Source organism: Asterias amurensis, chromosome 8 (assembly GCF_032118995.1).
Source record: "Asterias amurensis chromosome 8, ASM3211899v1".
NCBI classification, from domain to species: Eukaryota; Metazoa; Echinodermata; class Asteroidea; order Forcipulatida; family Asteriidae; genus Asterias; species Asterias amurensis.
The window spans coordinates 20,010,610-20,034,153 of NC_092655.1; the positions used below are offsets into that span (position 1 = coordinate 20,010,610).

Sequence of the window (23,544 nt, forward strand, 5' to 3'; positions counted from 1 at the left end):
TTAAGTCTGGGCAACAACAACATGACCCCGTTAGTCGAGGAGGGGGCGGGGCGCTGGGCGTTTCATAAAGCCCTGCCTAAGCACAGGAGAATCTTGCTTAGCAAAAACAGGTTACCAGCCAACACTCTATAAAGTATACACTGTTCATTTTGTGCTTAGCAGAGAAAATTTTCGAGCAGTATTTTTTGCTAAACAGCTTTATGAAATTGGGCCATGGTCATGATGGTGTATACCCTCGAAAAAGAAAGAAATTGTGAAACTACCAAAGCAACAAAAGGATATTAGTTCATTTAAAGGCAGTGCGGGACACTATTGGTAACTACTCAAAATAATTATTAGCATAAAACCTTACTTGCTAACAAGTAATGGGGGAGGTTGATAGTATAAAACATTGTGAGAAACGGCTCCCTCTTAAGTGACGTAGTTTTCGAGAAAGAAGTTAGTTTCATTGAATTTGATTTCGAGACCTCAGATTTAGAATTTGAGGTCTCAAAATCAATCATATGAAAGCACACAACTTCGTGTGGCAAGGGTGTTTTTTCTTTCATTATTATCTCCCAACTTTTATGACCGATTGAGCTCAAATTTTCACAGGTTTGTTATTTTATGCACATGTTGAGATACAGCAAGTGAGAAGACTGTTCTTTGACAATTACCAACAGTGTCCAGTGTCTTCTAACTTTATTTGAGAATGTGCAGCTTTCTTCTCCAATTTGTAACTGGAAAAAAAATGAAGACAAGGAAGTTTCAGTTTCAGTTTTAGTTGTGGGAGGAAAATGCCGGAAAACCCAAGCAGTCAGGTAGGGATTGTATGATATAAGCCCAATCCACATAGTGCCCCCACAGGGATTCGAACCGGGGACATAGAGGTTGAAGGCGAGGAAAGATACCACTTCGCCAACTCGACAGTCACAAAATTGAATTTGACATTTCCTTTGCTCTTAAAGGCAGTGGACACTATTGGTAATTACTCAAAATAATTATTAGCATAAAACCTTTCTTGGTGACGAGTAATGGGAAGAGGTTGATGGTATAAGACATTGTAAAGCGGCTCCCTCTGAAGTGACGTAGTTTTCGTGAAAAAGTAATTTTCCACGAATTTGATTTCGAGACCTCAAGTTTAGAATTTGAGGTCTCGAAATCAAGCATCTGAAAGCACACAACTTCCGTGTGACAAGGGTGTTTTTTCTTTCATTATTACCTTGCAACTTCGACTACCGATTGAGCTCAAATTTTCACAGAGTGGTTATTTTATGTATATGTGTAGATACCCCAAGTGAGAAGACTGGTCTTCTATGTTGAGATACCCCAAGTGAGAAGACTGGTCTTTGACAATTACCAATAGTGTCCACTCAAATATGACAAAATAGGGCCAGTTCAAATGAACACAATTAAAAACATGATTTTCTTCTTTCAAATTATTGTTTATTAGACCAGGGACAATTAAAACAATCAACTATTTGCAAATGATGTACTTATGGTGAAAATAAACTACATGCAAATGTTGTTACATAACACAAAATAATGTTTTTGTTTTTTTCACATAAGCAGCTATTAAATAAAACAAAACAAAAATCATTCTATAATCACATTAAAAATATAACTCCAATGATGAAATAATTAAACTGTGTTCCTAAAAGTGTTGATAAGTTGGAGGTTTAAAAAAGTTTTTTTTTTAGAAGTCAAGAAGAGGTAACCGTTGAAGAAAATCGGCCTGAGTTGTCAAACACATAACCATACGAATATCATTATTTCTTTACCATCAGGCCTGATACTTCACGGAGGCAACGGAGGCGATACCCTTGCCATTGCCTTGGTGCCCTTGAAATGCTCCAGTAGAAATTTACAATTTCCTCATAGGGTGCCCTTTGCCAAAGAGAAACGCCTTGGTGCCCTTGCCCTTTCAAAAACGAAGCATACAGGCCTGAACCACTGTTATTGTGGTTTTGAATGATAGATGCACTATGCCTCCCTGTAATATGTTATCATGTGGTGAATGCATATCCACACAGTACATAGTCCCAGGCCTGGAATTGCATCTTAGAGAGGGCAAGGCCATTTTTGATCTGAAAATGGCACTTCCTGGGGAATATCCAAAAGTCTGAGGGAAACTTTCGAAGGGGCACCAAGGCCCAGGCCTCTGTAGTATTTCCAGGCCTGCCCTCCTACTGTCAGACAATTCAATTTCATCCACTGTGGTATTGAATGATAGACGCAATATGCCAGCCTGCAATATGTTATAGAATGCATCTACACAGTAAATAGTCAACCCTCCTACTCTCCGACCATTCAATATCGTCCACAATGGTTTTGAACGATAGACACACGACAGGACACACATACCAAATAGTATATTGAGCGATAAATGTAAATGGCATTACCTCAGGGTTACCCCATAACCTTTTAGTGACTAGCCATCATTTCACTAGTCTGTCAGTATTTTCACTAGTCCATACTTCAAATGAAACGGGAATGCTTTTTAACACTGAACTAGACAGCAGGACCACTTAAAGAGAACTTTAACTGGGCCCAATTTCATAGCGCTGCTTAACGGTAAGCAAATTTGCGTGGTTACTGTAGCAGAAAAACTTGCGTAAGCCTTAGCGTATTTCACACGTAAGCAGAAAAATTGGGCGGCCATATTGCGTGTTACCGTGGATTTGCTTTTGACGTCATTTACTTTTGTGAGGTAAGCACCGGAAGGTTAGCATGCCTTTTCGTGTGCTTACGTTTAGCAGCGCTATGAAATAGAAATCGCACAGTAAGCACAAAATCGGTCGTTAAGCGGTCGTTGGACCCTGGGCCCAATTTCATAGAGCTGCTAAGCACAAAAATTTGCTTAGCATGAAATTTCTTCCTTGATAACAGGATTACCAACCAAATTTCCACGTGATATTCAGGATAAGCAACCAACAGCTGATTACCAGTATCAAGCAATATGCAACAAACAGACATTTTGTTGGTAATCCTGTTTTTATCAAGAAAGAAATTTCATGCTAAGCAAATTTTCGTGCTTAGCAGCTCTGTGAATTTGGGCCCTGATGTTTTGGCATTTGGCCAGCAGACCACTGTTGAGAATGCTACATTACATAATATAGTTCTTTGAATTCGCACCGTACACAACACATGCACTTGAACTATCAGACAATTTGCTGCCCAGTTTCATGGAGCTGCTTATTGCACGCAAATAAAAGCTATTACACAAAACAAAATCATGCGTACCAGAATAAGGTTACCAACCAGCCACAAGACCATGTCACATGTACACTCTATGACTGGTATCCTGCTCCTTATCAGCAGAACATTCTTGACTAGTTATTCCAGCTTAAACAGCTCTTTGAAAGTGGGCCCTGATGTTTGAGGAACATAACATTTAGTGAGTCTCTTCACACGAATAGATACTTTTGTTCACGTGAAACAGTCAGATTTACAAAATAAAATCAACACAAAGATATAACATATGGGATAACATTGAAATAATATTCTTTTAAAATGAGTAATAAAATAAAATGTTACGTTGTGACTTTCTACCGAGACTTTTTGAATTTGTTGTTTAATACAAGCAATTGTTATCACAGACGAGCCCAACTTCTTGGCGCTGCTTAGCACAGATTTTTGTGCTTCAAGTTAGAGTAAATAAAAAAAAAAGGGTAATATTGAAAGCTTACTTGTTATAAAGATGGTAACAGAAGAAAGCGTCCTGTGAAATTATTACGTCTGAAGCGCCCTCATTGGTTAGAAATCAACAAAGTCATTTAAATCTGAGAAATGATTCGTGCATGAATTTCTTCTCAGATTTTTAAGGGTTGAATGGTTGGTGTCCGTTTACAAATGCTGCCACCACTGTCACCTTACTAAAGGTGGATGGATTCCACATTCATGTGAAAATGATTAGTTTTTTATGTTTTCTCAGCAAGTAGACACTGTTTTCGCATGAAACTTTCACAGGTGACTTCTATTGTATCTTTCTTTATAATTTCGCCTCCAGATCAGCATGACAAAAACCAAAATATGACCCTACCTTTTTGCTCAGAAAACAAATCGTAAGAATATAATTATTTAACACAGCAATAAGCGCAGATATGCTAACCAGCACCAAGAAATAAGGTCCAATGGTCCAAGCTATTTGACAGACTTTCTTGCTTGCTTGTGTTCTTTTCTTCTCTTTTTTTTAATACAAAAATTGTCACATTATCTGAATATGATCCTATAAAAAGGTTATTTACATCATGGTTCATTAATACTAGTTTTTAATTTGTTTGTTTGGATAAGAACTGTACAAAAATTAATCTTCTATTAAATATATATATATAAATCAGCAAGCTGTACACTGTATGCTATGATAAACAGATGAAATCGCCACTCTCGCCAAATTTTTGTATTAATTATTTTGTGCAAACAAGACTGGACACAAAGCCCATAAAATGAGCTAAATATGAAGACTGTGCAAGTCTTGTTAAGTACATGGGAACCCATTGAAGGATTCCCAAAGTATTTCAAATATGCGCAAGACTCGCATGGACTATTCAGTGGACAATTCGTGTGGAAAGTAAAGAAGACAGCAAAGCAAGGTGATACACTACAACTTTTCCAGGATAAGTTGTGGGAAAGTTTATCCACAAAAGGTACATCATTGCGGACAAGTTGCAGGTAAAAGTTCTGCGCTTTCAATTAACATATAAGACGGGTTAGCAGAGCAGGGAATGTTTGCTTGTGCATGTGCAAACTCCACGTAGCTGGGCATTCTTCGCTTTAACACAGCTAGCGTAGATATTTGGCGCTTGTGCAGTAGGTGGAGTATGGTAAGCACAAATTTGACAGTAAGCAGAGCCATGAAATTTAGCCCTGGTAGTTTTCAGTGGACAAGAATCTCAAGGTCTGTGGTTTAGTCATCTTGCAAACAAATTGCCTGGTCCTCTTGTAAAACTTTCCCCTAAAACTTATCCACAATATAATTGGACTTCTTAGGGATACCTGTCGGGCTGGAAAATCAACTGTAAAAAAGTCTTCCTGCAAGTTATCCGCGAACAGTTTTGAAGAAAAGGAAAGATACAAGGTTTCTTTTCAGTAGAAATGCATTTCATACATACCGCTAAAAAAAAAAGGAGGTCGACGTTTGTTCACAAATAACGCCTAGATAATTTGAGTGTTAACAAAAAAAATTGTGTACAAAGTGATGGGTCAGAGTGTATACTAACCCCTCAGAGACCATAGCAACCGTGTTGGCTACTGATGCCAAACTTTATGATCTAGTCCTAAAGAAAACTGACTATATCTTATGTTTCCCAAATGGATATGGGACACGTTTTAAAAAAAATAAATAAATAAAAACAGCAAAATCAGTGAACTACTTGACAATGGGTGAAGACTATACTGAAAAAGCATGGTCTCTAACGGGTTAAAAAATGAAATGATAAAAATTCATGTACACCAGGGATTTGTTTTTCATGTGTAATCCTTTCTATGATCATTGATTAGACATTTTCTGCAGAATTTTCAGAGGAACACTTCATAGCAGGACACGGAGCAAAATGACGCAGTCAGCTCCGTGGAAAATTGACAATCCTTTATCATGTTGGAGATTATGCGGCCGTGTACGAAACGGCGACTTCGGCTACAGCTATGCTAGATCAGCGTGTCTGCCTATACTTCAACACTGGCAGACGCGCTGATCAAGCTGTAGCTGTAGCCGTAGCCAAAGTCGCCATTTCGGACAGGGCCTAACATTGTAATATTCAACTCTACACACCCAAATAGAGGCTGGAAAGAAAAAAATAGCCTGGTACCTATAAAAATTACTGACCAATAGACATTTAATGTATATGAGGAACTTGACGAGGCTGCTCACAGAATGATGGAGGTCTGTATTGTTAGCAGAGAGTCTTTTGAAGTTATATAACACAGGCTTACACGAGTCAATCACTTTGCTCCGTAGGCACTATATTGTTGTGTTTGAGGTGTCATGCCCCCCATGCCACCCTGAACGCCCATCATGCCCTGCGGTTGCATTCCCATCATGCCCTGGGCTGGCATACCCATCATGCCTTGCGGTTGCTGCTGTTGCATCATGGGACTACCCATCATGCTCTGCTGCGGATGTTGTTGCTGTTGTTGAGCGAGGTTCATTTGGCCCATGCCTACCGCTATATTTCCCATTTGTGGCTGTCCAATACCTGCAGAGCAATAAAAGGAACGGTTTAAGCATGAACAGAATATCATAAAATTGATTCATCACTCTGCAGATTTTGTATTCTTTCTTCCAATCTAAACCTGTCAAGATTTTGAACTCCCACGACTTACTCAGGCGCCATGAGCTGATTGTGTAAGACAAAGACCACGCCAAAGACCAAAAGTTCTGAAAACAAGGCCCTCAGGTCTGTGACAAAAGCTATGTCCAAGACCCGAAGGTTTGACACAAAATCCACGTCATGGCCTAGCGGTTAAGAGTACCAAATTCAAACTCTGGTGTTTCTGATCAGCAGAGTGTGGGTTCGAGTCGCAGTCGCGACACTTTTGTCCTTGAGCAAGACACTTTACCATGATGCTTTGTCCTTAGGGTTTGACATAGAGCTGTTGGTCCTGTGTTTTGTCCAATGCATGTAAAATAACCCAGTGCACTTATCAAAAAAAGAAGGGATTACCCCCCGTGTTCCTGGTTTTATTGGCTGCATATTGGTTTGAGACAAAAGCCATGTCCAAGACCTAAAAACCTGAAGGTCTGACAGACCTTAAAGGCACTGGACACTATTGATTGTTACTCGGGGTGTTGCTAAGGATGTCCTATAGACGATGTGACCTGTGACATCCCATGTTTACAAAAGAGCCACAGAGCCTGGACTTCCTGCAGGCACGATTTGTACACAGCTCAACGGAAGAAAACATAAAATCTTATATGTTATGGAGATTGCACTGTCTATTTCTTATTAACTTTTTATATGATGAAAGGGGGCACATCTCAAAACTTGTCAAGCTTTTACTTTCATAACTCTTGAATTTTTGTGGACATTATGACACAAAATGCTAACTTTCCCATATAAACAGTGTAGTATCTTGCCTGCCAGAATACTCAAAGAATGTATTATTAAGGTCACACTTATTGTAAACAGAGTTCACATGGTCTATACCTTAATGCACGATGACGCGGAAACTAGCAATAGCCCTAGCTGTACCTGCCAATGTGGACACGGCCTAAGAAATGACACTGTTACTCACTTGTGGGTAAGGGTTGCTTGTGTTGTTGGAGTTGATTCATTGAAGGCTGAGCTTGCTTCCTGTACTTATCCCCAGGACTGAGGTTGTCTAACTTGATGTCCACATTCACGTCTGACCATAGCGTTTTCTTCTGTGTAATTCAAGCACAAACACAAAGTCAGATCCTCCACAAATAGGATGAAATAGGGCTTGATAGCTCAGTTGGTAGAGTGCCGGCATGTTAATCCAGAGGTCGCATGTTCAAGACTGGCACTGGTCACTCTTTCTTTGTTGTACCCAAAATTACTTTGATATACAACTATTTCCTTTTCCACTGAAGTTTTGATTGATAAAAAAACACGTCTTGAATGCATCCCACAGTTAGCTCTGTGCACAACTGTTCCACCATGCCCAACCCAATTAGTTTACAGTTTCAAAATGGTTGGTTTACTCACTTAAATTTTTTGAACAAAACGTAGGAAGGACAAATTGTCCAACTGGAAGTGAACGTTTTTGGAAAAGTGAATTGCTGAATGACTATTTGGTTAATGGTTAATATTGGTTTTACCCATATACACCGATGTGTGTACTGTTACTGTTAGCACTGTATACTCTTACTCAGTACTTTCCCGAGCTCTGTGAAAAAAATATCACACACTACTCGGGTGGGATTCAAGCCCACAACCTTTGCAATTCTAGAGCAGTTGGTAAGATACTGCTCTAGAATTGAAAAGGTCGTGGGTTCGAATCCCACCCAAGCATTACGCCTGTGATTTTTTTTCCAGAGCTCGGGAAAATACCGAGTATACAGTGCAAACACACATCAGTCCCACATGGTTAACATTCTCTTTCCCCGATGCAAATTTCCATCTGTTAAATATTTGGTTATTTTTTCGGAAGAAAACTGTGTTGTAAATTTAAGAGTGACGTACCTGCGGTGTGGAGGACGTAGATACTGACACTGTTTTACTGGCCAAGACGCCATTCGATTGTTGATTCTGTTGACTGTACATCTGCTGCGACATCATTGGCTGCTGGTTAGGATACTGTTGCGATATGGGTTGACCCATTCCCTACATCAAGGTCAAAGGTTAGATAAGGTCAATGTTTGGATAAAGCTTTGATGACTGCTACATCATCTTATTCAATCAATAAGAAATTGGTTATACGTTGAATTAAAGGAACACGTTGCCTTGGATCGGACGAGTTGGTCATAACAAAAGCGTTTGTAACCGTTTTTTATAAAATGCATATGGTTGGAAAGATGTTTTAAAAGTAGAATACAATGATCCACACAACTTTGCCTCGAAATTGCGTGGTTTTCCTTCTACTGTGCGAACTAACATGGTCGGCCATTTATGGGAGTCAAAATTTTGACCCCCATAAATGGCCGACGTGTTAGTCGACAAGGTAAAAGGAAAACCACGCAATTTCAAGGCATGTTTGTGTGGATCATTGTATTCTACTTTTACAACATCTTTCTACCCATATGCATTTTATGAAAAACGGTTACAACCGCTTATCAAAGACCAACTCGACCGATCCAAGGCAACGTGTTCCTTTAAACTGAATTTCAGTCAACAATTACCCCTGAAGGAAGTTTCAGGTTAAGGTGTAAAAATATTTCCAAGGAAAACAAACGCAGTCAGGTGAGGGGGAAAACCCAATAGCTTCCTACCTCCATGCAGGGAGGTACCACAGACTGCCAGTACATGGATGTGCCAAACCTTCCAGGCTAGCATTGGGTGCACAGGGTTCCTGTTTCTACAGCTGGTATTATGTGGAAACCCAACAGTTTGTGTGGACTTGGTATTCACAGTCTTTTGGTTTTGGGGGCAAAAGAGTGCAGTAATTACATAGGGGGAGGTACCACATGGTACCACTGTGGTGGTACAAAGTGCCAAACCTTCAAGGCTTAAAACATCTGGTGCACAGGTTTCTTCTGTTTGTAACAGCTGTTAATGTGGAAACCCTATGGCTTGAGTACTGCGGCATTTTGTGGAAAGAGCCAGTTGGACAGGATACAGTATACCGATTTTTAATAAAAAAAAGATTGATTTGTAAAAAAAGTGACATGACAGCAAATAGTCAGAGTCAGTTTAATACTGACCCTGTACAACAAAAATAAACAGAGAACATTTTCTTAATTTGAAAAATTCAAGTGGGACCTACCATCATCGATGCCATATGCGGCTACATAAGACATGTAAGATGAGGAAAATCAAAAGACATTCAAACTTGACTTATTAAAAAAATTGGACATTAAACAAAAACCTTGAATGAATCAAAAATACCACAAGCAAACCAACAAGTGTGCATGCATGGAATGAAATGAATCTGAAGCTTGAATCCCAAATACATGTAAACAAAAAAGGCGCCTACTGTATGAACTAAATTACTAATCAACAGAAACTGTTCTCATTTTTAAGATGATCAAGAGCATACAGATCGAAACGTTGAGTCGTTAACTTCCGGGTTTTCATTTCAGAACCTGCAACCAACACTACTCAAAAGAGATTTTCACATGGTGTTACTGCAAACCTCTTAGTTATACATCCACCATGCAAAGTTTGAAATCCTATTTGTTCTCATTTCATTTGAAAATGTCAATATTTCCTTCAAGAATTGTGAAAAAAAACCAAGGGGGACAGAAGGGTTTGAAGGGCATCCAAATAAGCTTCAACAATTTTCAAAACCACCACCTCTTAAACATGGCATACCATATGATTCAAATAATACCTATCGCAAACATGCAATGCCACTGATCCTTTTAGAGAATTGGCTGTAACGTTTCCGATCAAAATATCAAATTGTATTACACTGTCAGATAAATAATCAAAACCTTCACCAAATGACGCCTCAAATATTGAAGGCTGTAACAAATGTTCCCACATGCAATTAAGGTAAAGATAGTTAAAGACACTGGACACTATTGGTAATTGTCAAAGACCAGTCTTCTCACTTGGTGTATCTCAACATGCATAAAATAACAAACCTGTAAAATGTGAGCCCAATTGGTCGTCAAAGTTGCGAGATAACTGTGAAAGAAAAAACACCCTTGTCGCACAAGTTGTGTGCTTTCAGATGTTTGATTTCGAGACCTCAAATTCTAAACTTAAGGTCTCGAAATCAAATTCGTGGAAAATTCTTTCTTTCTCGAAAACTACATCACTTCGAGGGAGCTGCTTCTCATATTGTTTGTTACTATCAACCTCTCCCCATTACTCGATACCAAGTAAGGTTTTATGATGATAATTATTTTGAGTAATTACCAACAGTGTCCACTGCCTTTAACCTGTAAAACCAACCCATAGGATATTGTCAGCTCAGGACTATATTAGGACATTAGGAGAGTTTGTATGATTCTGGTACAGAGTTTATACTTTAATATTGATGAAGCGTTGTCTCCAAATTGATTGGCAAAAAGAAGCGTTCCTTTTCGGAAGACAAATTTTTACCAGACCTATAAATTTTGATTTAATTCCTCAAATGTATAAACATTTTTCATTTAACCGTTTGATCATTACGAATATGAAATTGCAATGATTGACCTTACAGCACTGAGCCAACAAGATATTGTAGTTTGTTTGAAAAATGCACGGTTGTACTGAAAGAAAATTATAATTTTATAGAAACTGCCCTTCCGCTGACTCTTCCATGAAGGAAACTGCTTTGATGCCCTTGATCCTTGCCGAAGTGCCCATTTATAAGTTTTAGTAACAAGTTAGCTGTCCTTTAGAGAGGTGCCCTTTACCAAGGAAAAAAACCCTGCATTGCCCTTACAAGAACAAAACGATCCAACCTGCCCATCCAACTAGATGTATCTAGTGTCTATTAAGAAGATCAATTGTTGCAACGCTCTCTCTAATCTACATGTAAATCTAAACCACAACTCTTACCCAGACCACAAATAACCCTCAAAACCCAACAACATACCATCATGTACAATGCCATTGGCTCTCCATGATATGTGGTCATGTTATCAGTGCACTCCGCTGGCATAAGCTACAGAAACCAGTCATCAAATATCATTATTCTTAGGATACAACTCTTAACCCTCCTACTGTCTGACCAACTACTATTGTCACCCACTACATGTATGGTAATGAATGAAAGATGCGCTATGACAGTCTCCAACGATTGATATATAGCTGGCCAGATTCTATAGCTGGCCAGATGCTTCACGGAGGCAATGCAGGCATTAGGTCATTGCCTTGGTGCCCCTTGAAATATTCCAGTACAAACACTTCTTTCCCCCATTGTGGTGCCCTTTGCTAATGAAAAGCTGCCTTGCCCTTGCAAGCACAAAGTATCAAGCCTGACACAGTTGATTGTGTGCACCATCACGAAACTGTGCAGTTCCATGGTTTAAAAAGGCTACACCACACACCCTTGGTATAAAACCTACTGACAGTGAAAAATGTTATGCACCTGTTATGGGAGGTTTAAAGTTCTATCAACCTTGCCCTTGTTTTAGAAGCTTAGGTCATGTCTGAATTGGTGGCTATGGCTATGGCTGGATCACAGCATCATCATGCATTGAAATATAGGGCATCCTTAGCAACACCCTTAGCAACAGTTGTAGCCGTAGCCGAAAGTACAAAGACAGCCTTAATTTTATGTACAAAATATGTACCAGTAGCAATCAAAATGTTTTTCTAGACAACAGTACTAAAATCTATTATTCCAAGGCATAAAATTCCTACAAAGAAAGGTATGTATGTAAAAACCATTGAAGCAGGAAGTGGGATATCGGATGCGAAATCAAAGCTGTTACAACAACAAAAATACCCTTGGGCACTATTTCAGGCCATTAAAGGTATAAAACCATTAATTCTAGTCTGAAAGCTTACTGATTATTAAGTTCATTTCATTGAAATCTGTACAATATTTCCCTCTGAAATGAAGCCATATCCTAGAGAAAATTGTATGCAAAAACCTTTACATGAGACAAAAAAAGCAAGCTGAAAAGAGGAAGCAAATTTGTTTCTTTTGTTCGCAAGTAACAAGAGTGATCTTTCTATTCGCTCACTACCTACCATGTTGGCAGTAAAAGACTGAACCGGCAGCTGGAACTACATTTGAGCAGAGACAACCAATTCAGGAGGCAGGAGAAGGAAAGAGAGATTTGAAACAGGAAACCAATAAATGAAAGGACAAAATAAGGACCACCTGGCAGATGGGGGGATTGATTCTACGGTGGATTTAGCAAATTATATTCAAGTGTAAAATCTTGGAGACAGAAACTAGACACGTGGCATGAAGAATGTGAGACAGTTTATACAGTCTAGATCCTGGAGCACATGTTTGTGTTTCTATCAATATCATAAGAACAGGGGCCAATTTCATAGAGCACGAAAATAGCTCGCTTATTTTACACATATTACTGGCCAAAACTTCATGCCATATATACGTTGCTTGTGACTGGTATTTAGCTGTATACTTAGCATAACAATTGAGTGGAGTTTTGGCCGGTAATCTGATTTTACTAAGCAAGGATTTTTTTGCTTAAGCAAAATTTTGTGCTTAAAGCATGAAATTGGGCCCAGTTCAGTCAAATCCATTCATAAGCCCCCCCACAGAACAGTCCTCTCTAACAGGGCCCAAACTCAGGGAGCTACTTAAGCAGGCAAAATTGCTCAGCAATCGTCTGCTAAGCAGTAATGAGCACGGTACCAGTCACAACTACTTTTTGTGCCTAATTTCATAGAGCAATTTCATACTAAGCAGAAATTCCCTGCTTAGCAATAATGAGCAGGATACCAGTCACAAATTGTACATTTTGGCTGGTAACCTTATTATGGTAAAAAAAAATTATGCTCAGCTATTTTTTGTGCTTTAACAGCTCTATGAAATTTGGCTCCGGTCATCATGACCCTTTGAAACTGAACAAAATGGGCTAGACGATTTTGAAGTTTTACGGAAGGTTAGGAATATTGTTCAAACACCTACCTGCTGTGCTTGGTATTTGGTTGGCGCCTGCTGTGACTGCATGTGAAGTAGTGACTGCTGGTTGTACTGCATGGCTCCGCCCTGGGGCATCATACCCCCACCCTGGGGCATTATACCCCCACCCTGGGGCATCATACCCCCACCCTGGGGTTGCTGTTGCAGCATCACTCCTGCTCCGCCACCCATGATGGGCTGCTGTAAACCAACCCCACCGAGGGGCTGCTGTGGTGACATACCCATCTGCATTGCTGGTAGAGGCACATTGGGCGATTGCATGACGTTGTTAGTTGGCTGGGACTGCATGAGGTTCATCTGCTGGGGTTGGAGCGGAGCGGGCGCCGGGGTGAGTAGGGAAGCCGCATGGGGTTGGAGTACTGGGGCACTCTGGGGTTGTAGTAAAGGTGCATTGATGGGTTGCATAGGGGATTGAGGACTGGTTGTGTTGGCTTGTACTGATGTTAGAGTGCTGGTTTGCTGGGAAATTGAGGCAGAGAAGCTCTGGAAATCACCGAAGGATGCATCTTGCGCCCTACATAAGAAAAAGAAAACAGATAAAGCAAAGGTATTTTGAAGATTAACCCTAAAATCCTCTTCAGGCAAATGGAGCACTACATAGGATCAAGGACATTAGACGTCACTTACAACTGCTTAAAGACACTGGACACATTTGGTAATTGTCAAAGACCAGTCTTCTCACTTGCTGTATCTCAACATATGCACAATCATGACAAAACAGTCGTTGTAATTTTCAGTAGAGAAATTGATACTTTATAGTGTCTTTTCTGTAGCGCCTTCGAGTAATATCCTATAAGAAAGTGCGCATTATAAGATTGTATTATTATTGTTATTATTAGTAGTAATAGGGGTGGTTAAAAGCCCGACCCATACTTACTGCGAATGCAAATACACAACAAGTTTCGACGTCACATGGCTATCTTCCAGTTGAACGCAGGTCAACTGTTTCACTTATTGGTTGCAAATTTGTAACATAAAAACTCGTATCGCATTCGCATTCGCATTCGCAAGAAGTATAAACCGGACTGAACACTTATCTTTGCACGGACTTACTTTGGATTCTGTGGGGCACTCTGGAATGTAGCAAAGTCGGTGGAACTATTAGCGACTGGTGAAGCTGTACCCCTTGGATTGAAATCGCTGAAACTGTTATTTGCGGCGGCTGACGTGAAGTCCGCAAAGACGTCTTCGCTGCCGGCAGCCTTCGGGGAGGTATCGATGAGACTGTCAAATGCTGACATTGTAGTTGGAGTCTAACGGATATGAGAACAAAATATAAAAATTTAATTTAAAAAAAAGAATACTTCATTTATTCTGGTTGTGAATCTAAAGACTCTCAGAAAAAGCGAACATAGTCACTGTACTAGCCAAGAACCTCATGTTGAAGAGAGTTTCGGTTTTAGATGTAGGAGGAAAACCATTGAGAATTATTCCTGGGAAAACCCACGCAGTCAGCTAGGGACTAAAAACCAAATCCCCAGCGTGATTCAAACCGGGATCATAGAGGTGGAAGGTAAGGAAAGATACCTCAACACCAACCTGACCTCCCATACAGCCCAACAGGAAATATGATTTCTTCATTTGTACAAGATCTCTCAAGGCATGCAAGGAGAAATCCATGATAATGCATGGAGAGTCAAACTCGCCCCGATGCTTCTTGCCTGTGGCTGCTGTATGCGCCGTAGCACCTTGTAAACCCTTAAGGTGCTACAGAATTGGGTCTCTGAAATCACCAGTGCAATTAACTATCTTTCTGAAAATATGTATATACTCAGCGCCTCGAGTAACTTTTTGGGTAGATACATGCGCTATATAAGACTTCAATATTATTATTATTATTATTATTAATCACCACCCCACAAGTTAGCTTTAGTACAACCTCTTGTCTCTGACTTACAGTATTAATGCTATTGTTGCTGTCTGATTTGGTGTCGTCTGCGTACGAACCAGCAGCGCCCAGGTCCACTTTCTTGCCCGACCTCTTCTTGATTCGTTTCGTCCGTCTCTCTGTTGTCGTTGTGTGTGTAAACGTTTCCTCATTCTCCTCATCCTTGAACTCAAATCGTTTCGGTTTAGCCTCATCCTCCTCTCCAAAGTCGTCATCCCTGCGAAAAGGTCAAAGTTCAAAAGGTCAACCAAAATTATCTCAGAAACAAATAGCTGTCATTGGTATTTAAAGGTACATGACACATTTGGTAATTACTCAAAATAATTGTTAGCATAATAACTTACTTGGTAACGAGCAATGGAGAGCTGTTGATGGTATAAAACATTGTTAGAAACGGCTCCCTCTGAAGTAACGTAGTTTTTGAGAAAGAGGTAATTTCTCAAATAGTACAAGACTTCAGCTGAAGCCCTGGGTGTTTTTTCTTTCATTATTCTCTTGCAACTTCAATGACCTATTGAGCCCAAGGTTTGTAAATGTTTTGCATATGTTGAGAATACTGGTTTGATAATTACCAAACGTGTCCAGTGCCTTTAATTTATCAGGGTGTGGGTTCGAGTCCTTGTCACGACACTCGTGTGTTCTTCAGCAAAATGGGTTGGGGGGGGGGGGGGTTGACAAATCACAGCAATCATTTTGTTTTTGCTACTCACTCTACTAGTTCCTGGGGCGACTCGTCGGAGTCATCTACTTTGTCTTTGGTGATTCTACCGATGTTGAATCTTGACTGTTTGCTCTTGTACGTGTCGATCTCATCATCGTATTCTTTCATCTTGTTCCGTGGCATCCGTGGCTCTGAATCGTAGCGATCACCTACAAGAAAAATATTAGAAAAAGGACATGTGGCTTAAAAGGACATGTGGCCTGAATTTGAACCCTAGCAGATAGTGCTGGGCGAATAGTGAAATTTTGTTATTTGGATACCGCTGGCCAACTATCCGAAATTAACTGGATATTCGAATAGTTTTTTCGCCGCTAGAGGGCGCTATTAAAAAAAAAAAAAAAAAAAAGTATTTAATTTTTTTTTTTTTTAGCTAGAGGGCGCTGTTCGTTTGTGAATGAGATCTTCTGGGCGGATTGATATTAGTTTTAGACAGTGTCACTCGGTTCATTCATAAAAATGACCGGATCTAATTTAAAGATGGCGATTTGCTCTTTCTTTTGATCGTGGATGACTCTACGTGGAGGAAAACTTTTGTAATCTTGGAACAAATTACGTCAGAAATGTCATTGTTTTAACTCTTCACAGAGGTGAGCATAGTTAAATACTTAATTTATGCTGTTTTATGCTGTCTTAATAGAAGTTTCATTAGGATTCAGACAAAACATTCATGTCAGTTGTCGCCCGACGTCCGCGGATATTCGGATATTAAAGAATATCTGGTTACTTGGTTGTAATTACAGAACTATCCGGTTTATAAATAGCTATTCGCGCCCTATGCGGATATCCGGTTAAGAAAAAAAAGGGATTCGCGGTTACGGATAGGAAAACCTATTCGCCATTAACCGGATATTTGAATAATTCGCCCAGGCCTACTAGCAGAGTCTTTCTCCAAAGAAAGAAGAAAAGAAAAAAAAGGCTACGAAAAAGAAAAGAAAAAAAAACTGACTTACTGTATTTGCTGGGCTGGTTTTCCGAAGACAATCCAATATATTTATCCTTGGCTTTTCTGGCTTTCTTTCGCTCTATTCTTAGGCGTTCATCGTCTTGGATAAAATCAACTACGTCTTTCACTTTCTGTCTCACTGTTGAAAAAACGAAGAAGAATTATCAACTATTGTTTGTTTACCCTTTTTTCCTTTAGGTCAAATAAAAACAAAAATCATTTATACATGTAGATAACAACCATTTAGAATGCCGGAGATTTCACAGTAGGGCTTCTAAACCCAAAGATATACACCAAGTAAGAAGTTCTGGCGACCTTTTTTTCAATTCAGCCAAACTTTTGGCCAAACTTCATAATCTGTTGGTGGTATTTAATGTTTAGCAGAATCAGTTTACCAACGACAGTCCCTCCCCTCCAACAGAGTCAAACAAAACATACAGTTGGACTTTGATGGATTGAGGGATGGTTAGGATTAAAATAAACTTACCGTTTTGTCCTTGGTCTCTGTTAAACTCGTCCATGAAGGAATAATTCTCAAGGGATCTGAGGTCATAAAGGTGCTCCCTGGCGCTGGTGACGACTCGCTCCGATCCGTTCAGTATGAGGTACGCCAAGAGTAATAGCGACTGAAAAAAAATGAAAACAACTAAATTAGATCAATTTTTTCCATGTTTTCAATGAAAGTGTCACAATAATTTTGCCAGCCATTTTTAAATTTAAACCTTAGAATTACGTCGTTTCTGAAAGAGATGGTTACACTTGTCACCGACTGATTCAGGAATGGTCACCTTTCTTGTTTAATTTGGTTCAATTTAGTTTTTGCCAAGATGCCCCTCTAATTCTACAAAACTGCCAAGGTGCCCGTTTACACTTACAAAACTGCTACGGTGCCCTTCAAATTCTAGAAAAAGCATGGCAATTATTGCTGTGCCCTTTTGAACATGAAGTTCGAGGCCTGTGGAGGGTTAGAGAAAATATACAATTCTTCAGTACATACCTTATAGACTCTCCTCCAGTTCTTCTTGCTGTCATGCAGCATACGTTTCCATATCATGGCCATCACCTCAGGGAAGTGTTCGTATGTGTACGTCTCTTTGGCAATCTCGGCCATGAGGGAGCCGTGCGGACCCCACGTGTCATCGTTGGTGGCTTCCCGTACCTTTGCCTCTACGTCTGTGTAATTCATCACCATGTTGGTGCTGTGAAGAAGACAGAAAAACAATTGGGATGGGGAGAAACAAAGAAAGTTATGGCATAAACCTTCATTGAAACCTAATGCCTAATTCATAGTTCCTGCAAATGTGAATGCGATGTGAATTCTGATGTCACAAGTTTGCAATGACAAGTTTGGTAATTTTTTCCCAAAGAACTTTCTCGTTGACGTCAGCTTAAGTGTTCAAAATTGATTCATTACAAATTGGATATCAATTCTATGTCCTCAAAATGTGTGCCACGAGCTAGCGAACTGTTGCTGTCAACCATTGAATTGTGGTGTACTTGTCGGAACCATCAGGCTCTGCTGTCTTGAGTCAGACGATCAATACAAACACTAGTACTACCCTTCCGTGAGAAGAACAACTTTACTTTCTTACATAAGGGCCTACAGTAAAAACATTTCTTTGAAAGTTTGAAGGGTTCTCACTACTCCTAGGACTATGAGGTTCGTTCCGCTATCATCTCCATGAACCTCATCATAGAGGGTGAATCTCAAAACACGAATGTTTCGTTTTGGCATTTCGATTTGCATTCAAATCTTTTTTTTTTTTTTTTTACTTTTCAGTACACTGAAATGCCCGAACAACAACCTTTCAAATTCAATAATGCAAATTTAACATTATTGTATTATGACAGGACAGGGGATGTGACAATCCGAGCAACAACTGTCATGATTGTGAAAAATTAATTATTGTAAATAAAATAAAAATTGCCGGTCGCACTAAATACCGACAACTCATGACCCCTCACGACAACAATTTTTAAATGCATTTTAACAGAACATTTGAACATGAGTCAACCGTTAATTATATGCACAAGAGTCATATGCATCTAAATTATTTTCAAACTGTCGAAAAAATTGTACTTTTAAATGTAAAAAAAGTGTTTTTATTACACCGCAGGGGTAATTATCGGTAATTTCTGAGGGCTGAGTTGTATTTTTTTCTTTTTGATTTTAGCTGCTGTTTTTTTCTTTCTTCTCTTATAATATAAGTAACTAAGCCGCCACTCTGGAATTTAAAGTTACAAGGGGAGATTTAAAATGGTAAATAATCATCTTGCATATTGTATCACCCCTGCGGTGTAATTGAACCGTTGAAGTACATCGATAGACATCAAGGCTGATAATTCCGTTCACCCGACATTACTAAAACAGTTTGAAACTGAAAGTGATTTAGGTGCATATGACTCTTGTGCATATATTTAATGGTTGACTTATGTTCAAATGTTTTGTTAAAGTGCATTTAAAAAAAAATATTGTGAGTTGTCGTGAGAGGTCGTGAGTTAACAGTATTCGGATTTAGTGCGACCCAAAACTGCAAGTTCAGTTGACGACAGGGAAATGCAGAGTCGAACAGTTGAACATCGGATTGGATTTGGGGAAACGAGTTTTCGAATTAAACTAAGTCCCCACTGTCAAGAGAGCAAGTTTACCCAAGGAGGTAGAAACAGATCTATTTCTACCACCATGATTGACCATAGGGATTAATTCTGTGACGTTGGCCGTATGTGTTTTGTTTGTGTGTGTGTGTGTGTGTGTGTAAATAATGAGTAATGATCACAAGCAAGAGCCCATCCTAGACGGGCTCATTCACATTATTGATTCGTTTCTTACGTTATTTTAAATTTAAACATAAATTAGACTGATGACATGGTTGACACTTAAAAACGAGTTGTTTTTGTTAAATCTACAACGTCCATCTTGGTGTTATTTTACTTCTACAACATGAACATCCCCAAAGCCTGTGTCAAAACAAAAATGAATACAATTTTTTTTAACGCTACGCCCACAGTTTGACCGCAGATTTTTAACCGGGAACTCTCCACGAAACTATGTCTTTATCTACTCACACTTTGTCCTGGATCTCACGAATCTTCCACATAGCCGACTGCATGGTGACTGCTGTTCACTCTCCTCCTTCACTTTCAAAATAAGTGTTTTTTGATAGTGGAAAATTGTGGATGAAAGGGGATTTAAAACCCGTGAAAAATTTGTCTTCGTTGCGTCAAAATGGCCGATCCGGCTGCGACGTCATCAACAGATATGTGACCTATGACCTCTTATTTCTCACGCGCTATAGAAACGTAACTATTTTTATACGTAGGATGGCAAGAGACCAATGCGTTTTAATATGACGGGATAGGGTGGTGGGCGTGGCAGGGGGGGGGTGACACTTCTTAGAAAGTTTGTAGGTTGGCCTACATAAACTGACACACAGAGGTAATTCGAAATTATTTATTTTTTTGATTATTTGTAATAACAATCATTCATGTTTGCATAGTTGCCATTGTTGCCATAGAGCCATGAGCATGCCATTCAAACTTTCAATTAAGAATTCATGCATATATTAATAGATCACAAACAATTATCACAAACAATACAGAAAGACAAAATGAGACTTATGTTGTTTTTAATGACATGGAATTTATTTTGGTATCATTATTTTTATGGCCTTCTGAAAATATTCATTGAAACTGTCACAGCTAGCTGGAAACACATAACACCTATTTCTTATTTTCTGTTTCATAAGATCTTTATTAAATTCATTTTAATCTTTAAAATTAAAGGGAGCTAGGGTATGCCTTTTGTAATTACTCAAAACTGATTGACCATTGTAAGCTTACTTAGTAAGATTCAGCAGCACTGCAGCTGTTGATGTATAATATTTTGAGAAAATTCCATTCCTTTCTAAGTAGAGAGAAATGATGGGATGTAAACAAAATTAAAATCTGAGAAATGTTTTATGCATAAACACTTCTCAGATTGTGAATTCAAATTACGAAAAACTCCTACACGGACTCCCCCCGTCCATAAGCAATGGACTCCCCCCGTCCATTAGCTGCTTAAGATTTTCGTTGATATATCTCTAAATTAAATGCTACCACCCTTTTGAAATGAAATTGTCACAGGTTAGATTTATTTTATATATCTACGCTTATATAAACTAAACCAATCAAACGGATCCAAAAACGAAAGGGATACTCTGCCTTTAAAGGAACTCACTGCCTTGGATCGGTCGAGTTGGTCTTCGAAAAGCGTTTGTAACCGTTTGTTATCAGATGCATATGGTTAGAAAGATGATTTAAAAGTAGAATACAATGATCCACACACATTTGCCTCGAAATTGCGTGTTAGTCGACGAGGTAAAAGGAAAACCATGCAATTTCGAGTGATTACTTTTAAAATATCATTCTAATCATATGCATTTTATAACAAACGGTTACAAATGCTTTTCAAAGACCAACTCGACCGATCCAAGGCAACGGGTTCCTTTAACGTGCGTCATTCTACCAACGAAAGTGATTGTTGCCAACCATCTTTTAAAAATTTGTTTTAATCCCAAATAGGTCTGTGATTTGGTAATCGAACAAAAATTGTTTACTAGAGTGGGACTTGAACCAACGACCTCCAGATAATTGTGTCGCCATTCTACCAACTGAGCTAGCGAGCCCTATGATGGTGGTCTAGTCCATATTAAATTTGTCAATATCTTTGTTCAATGGTTCCAGTCAGAAGCCATACATTGTCACCTATTTTGTCACAAAGAGCTGTCAGACTGACACTTGCTCTTGTATTTCTTGGCAGTCATGGACTGACAAATATAAACAGTAGGTTTGTTGAATGATATTTCATAGTAAATCGAACCACACAAATACACACTTTCTTGAAAAATAAAACTTAGCAATAATGTAATTTCTCCTCTGAACATTCCACAAAACCAATAACCTAAAAACATCCTTGTTTAATCCAATACTCTAAAATAGATCTATATCTTTTAATCTCACTTTAATATTTACAATTGTATTTAGCCATACAAGAACATTAAGACCCAACACAAAAAAAAATCCTTTTTTTTTTGCTGTAACCTTCTGGACAGAAAAAGAGTTAGTAGATAGGGGAAACCAAATATTTTTTCAACTGCTTTATCAAACCGGGCCTATCTAAGGGTGCGTTTGATTAGCTTTCTCGGGTCGACCCCGATCTGCCGATCTTTGACATCATTCCAGGGGCTCAACTGAGTCAGCCCCAAGTGGCCTGCTGGTGGAACGGGTCACCTGGGGCTGGCCCGACAGGCATGACGTCACCACGAGAGGGTGAGTGATCGCCGATTAGCTCTTGTCAGGGGCTCACTCGAATGAGCACTGTGGGGTCGACACAGGGAAGCTAATCCAACGCACCAAATGTAGTTCATAAAAATCTGCCTTTAGTAGCCCTGGACCGAAGCGTAGGTGTACTCGCGATCGTCCTCCATATCGCTAGCCATGCTCGTGTGGGTCTCATCGTTGATCTCGCACGTCTTCAGAGCGTCTCGCGACTTGGAATGGAAGTTGACCGACACGCAAGTCTCGAGCGACGTGCAGATGTTTGTGCACTGAGTGAACGAGGCTATTTGAAGTTCGGTCATGGAGTGCTGTCTGAGGCGCTGTCCTTTAATGATGTTGTAAACTTTCAGACGGTCGGTATCCGTACGGATAACTGTAAACAAGAGTGAGAGAACAAGGGCTGGTAAAATGGCGGATGTGCAGTCATTCATTTATTCTTCTTTTTACATGTATTACGAAATGCTCGGCACTTACTGTTTTACTTCCCATCCGAAGGACAAACCAATAACGGTTAAAGGGAAGGTACCTGTTTGGTAATTACTCAAAACAAATATTGACTTATAAACTGACTTGGTAACTAGCATTGGAGAGCTGTTGATAGTATAAAACATTGTGAGAAACGGCTCCCTCTGAAGTAGCATAGATTTGGAAATAGAGGTAATTTCTCACTAAAATAATAACAGACTTCTAGCTAGAAGTCTTTTATTCCTTTCTGAAAGCACACAAGTTTCTACAACAAGGGTGTTTTTTCTTTCATCATTTTCTCCCAACTCCGATGACCAATTGAGTTCAAATTTTCACAGGTTAGTTATTTTATGCATGTGTTGAGATACACCAAGTTCGAACACTGGTCTTTGACAATTACCAATAGTGTACCTTCCCTTTAAGTGTCTTGCTTGAGGACACAAGCATCAAGACTTGTACGCACACTGATTAGGAACACCAGAGCTTGAGTTCAGTGCACTTGACCACTCAGCCACGACACACCCACAAAACTAGTAAATGTATGCAAAAAATTGCTTCAAAACTGATCAACAATGTCCAGCGTCTTGAGTGCAAGTCCAAACTGTGGGTACAACTCATTACGTATGTCTAACACAATTTCAATTCAAAGAGCAAATGGCTCGGTGAAAAAAAAATGGTATAAAGAAAGTTGCTTAACCTGATGATTTAGTCGTAGCAAGGAGCGGCGGATCTGTAGTGGGCCCTTCTCCTTGGGAGCTGAATGCAGCAATCACGAACTCATACGTTGTACCGGGTGTTAGCGATGACAAGATGTATCGGTAAACGTCAGCGCCAAAATCCACATTGACAATGGTGTTGTTCATGTCGTTTATCACCCAATAATAAAGCTGAAAGAAATGAAACACAATGAAAAAATATTTCATCAACTCAGAAAAATTAAAGATCAAATAAGTTCTTGAAATTTGATTTCACATTTGAGATAGTATAAAGAGTTTCAAGAATCATTTCATTTCAAAGTAATGTCGTTATATGCTAGTATATATATTGGCT

General features: G+C 39.3%; 2 protein-coding genes across 4 annotated transcripts in view; both read right to left on the reverse strand.

Moving 5' to 3' along the window:
- Positions 1-1,413: 1,413 nt before the first annotated feature.
- LOC139940507 (uncharacterized) lies at positions 1,414-19,974 on the reverse strand. Of its 3 annotated transcripts, XM_071936797.1 has the most exons (13): positions 19,777-19,974; positions 17,708-17,909; positions 17,198-17,336; positions 16,718-16,849; positions 15,757-15,916; positions 15,056-15,263; positions 14,212-14,411; positions 13,144-13,672; positions 12,231-12,266; positions 11,128-11,196; positions 8,124-8,264; positions 7,213-7,342; positions 1,414-6,173 (listed from the first exon to the last, which is right to left on the reverse strand). In XM_071936797.1, the coding sequence occupies exons 1-13, from the start codon at positions 19,818-19,820 to the stop codon at positions 5,920-5,922; spliced, it is 2,244 nt and encodes a 747-aa protein (XP_071792898.1). In that variant the 5' UTR covers positions 19,821-19,974; the 3' UTR covers positions 1,414-5,919. The 3 variants fall into 3 exon arrangements, with proteins under 3 accessions (XP_071792898.1, XP_071792899.1, XP_071792900.1); XM_071936798.1 differs by lacking the exon at positions 11,128-11,196 and having other exon boundaries at positions 19,777-19,973; XM_071936799.1 differs by lacking the exons at positions 11,128-11,196; positions 12,231-12,266 and having other exon boundaries at positions 19,777-19,972.
- Positions 19,975-20,352: 378 nt separating this feature from the next.
- Positions 20,353-23,544, reverse strand: part of LOC139940973 (C-type mannose receptor 2-like) — a 33,803-nt gene continuing 30,611 nt past the window's right edge. The window contains exons 25-26 of the mRNA XM_071937379.1: positions 23,192-23,381; positions 20,353-22,402 (exon numbers count right to left, since the gene is read on the reverse strand). Coding sequence (XP_071793480.1) covers positions 22,131-22,402; positions 23,192-23,381 — 462 coding nt within the window. The 3' untranslated portion in view covers positions 20,353-22,130. The remainder of the gene's footprint in view (positions 22,403-23,191; positions 23,382-23,544) is intronic.

Bases quoted from the DNA above. Each gene is read 5' to 3' on its own strand.
- LOC139940507 (XM_071936797.1), bottom strand. From the start codon at position 19,820: ATGCAGTCGGCTATGTGGAAGATTCGTGAGATCCAGGACAAAGT. The intron at 15,917-16,717 runs GTAAGTCAGTTT...TTTTTCTTGTAG, and splicing joins AAACCAGCCCAGCAAATACA to GTGATCGCTACGATTCAGAG. The intron at 12,267-13,143 runs GTAGGTGTTTGA...GCTCAAATGTAG, and splicing joins CCAAATACCAAGCACAGCAG to TTCCAGCTGCCGGTTCAGTC.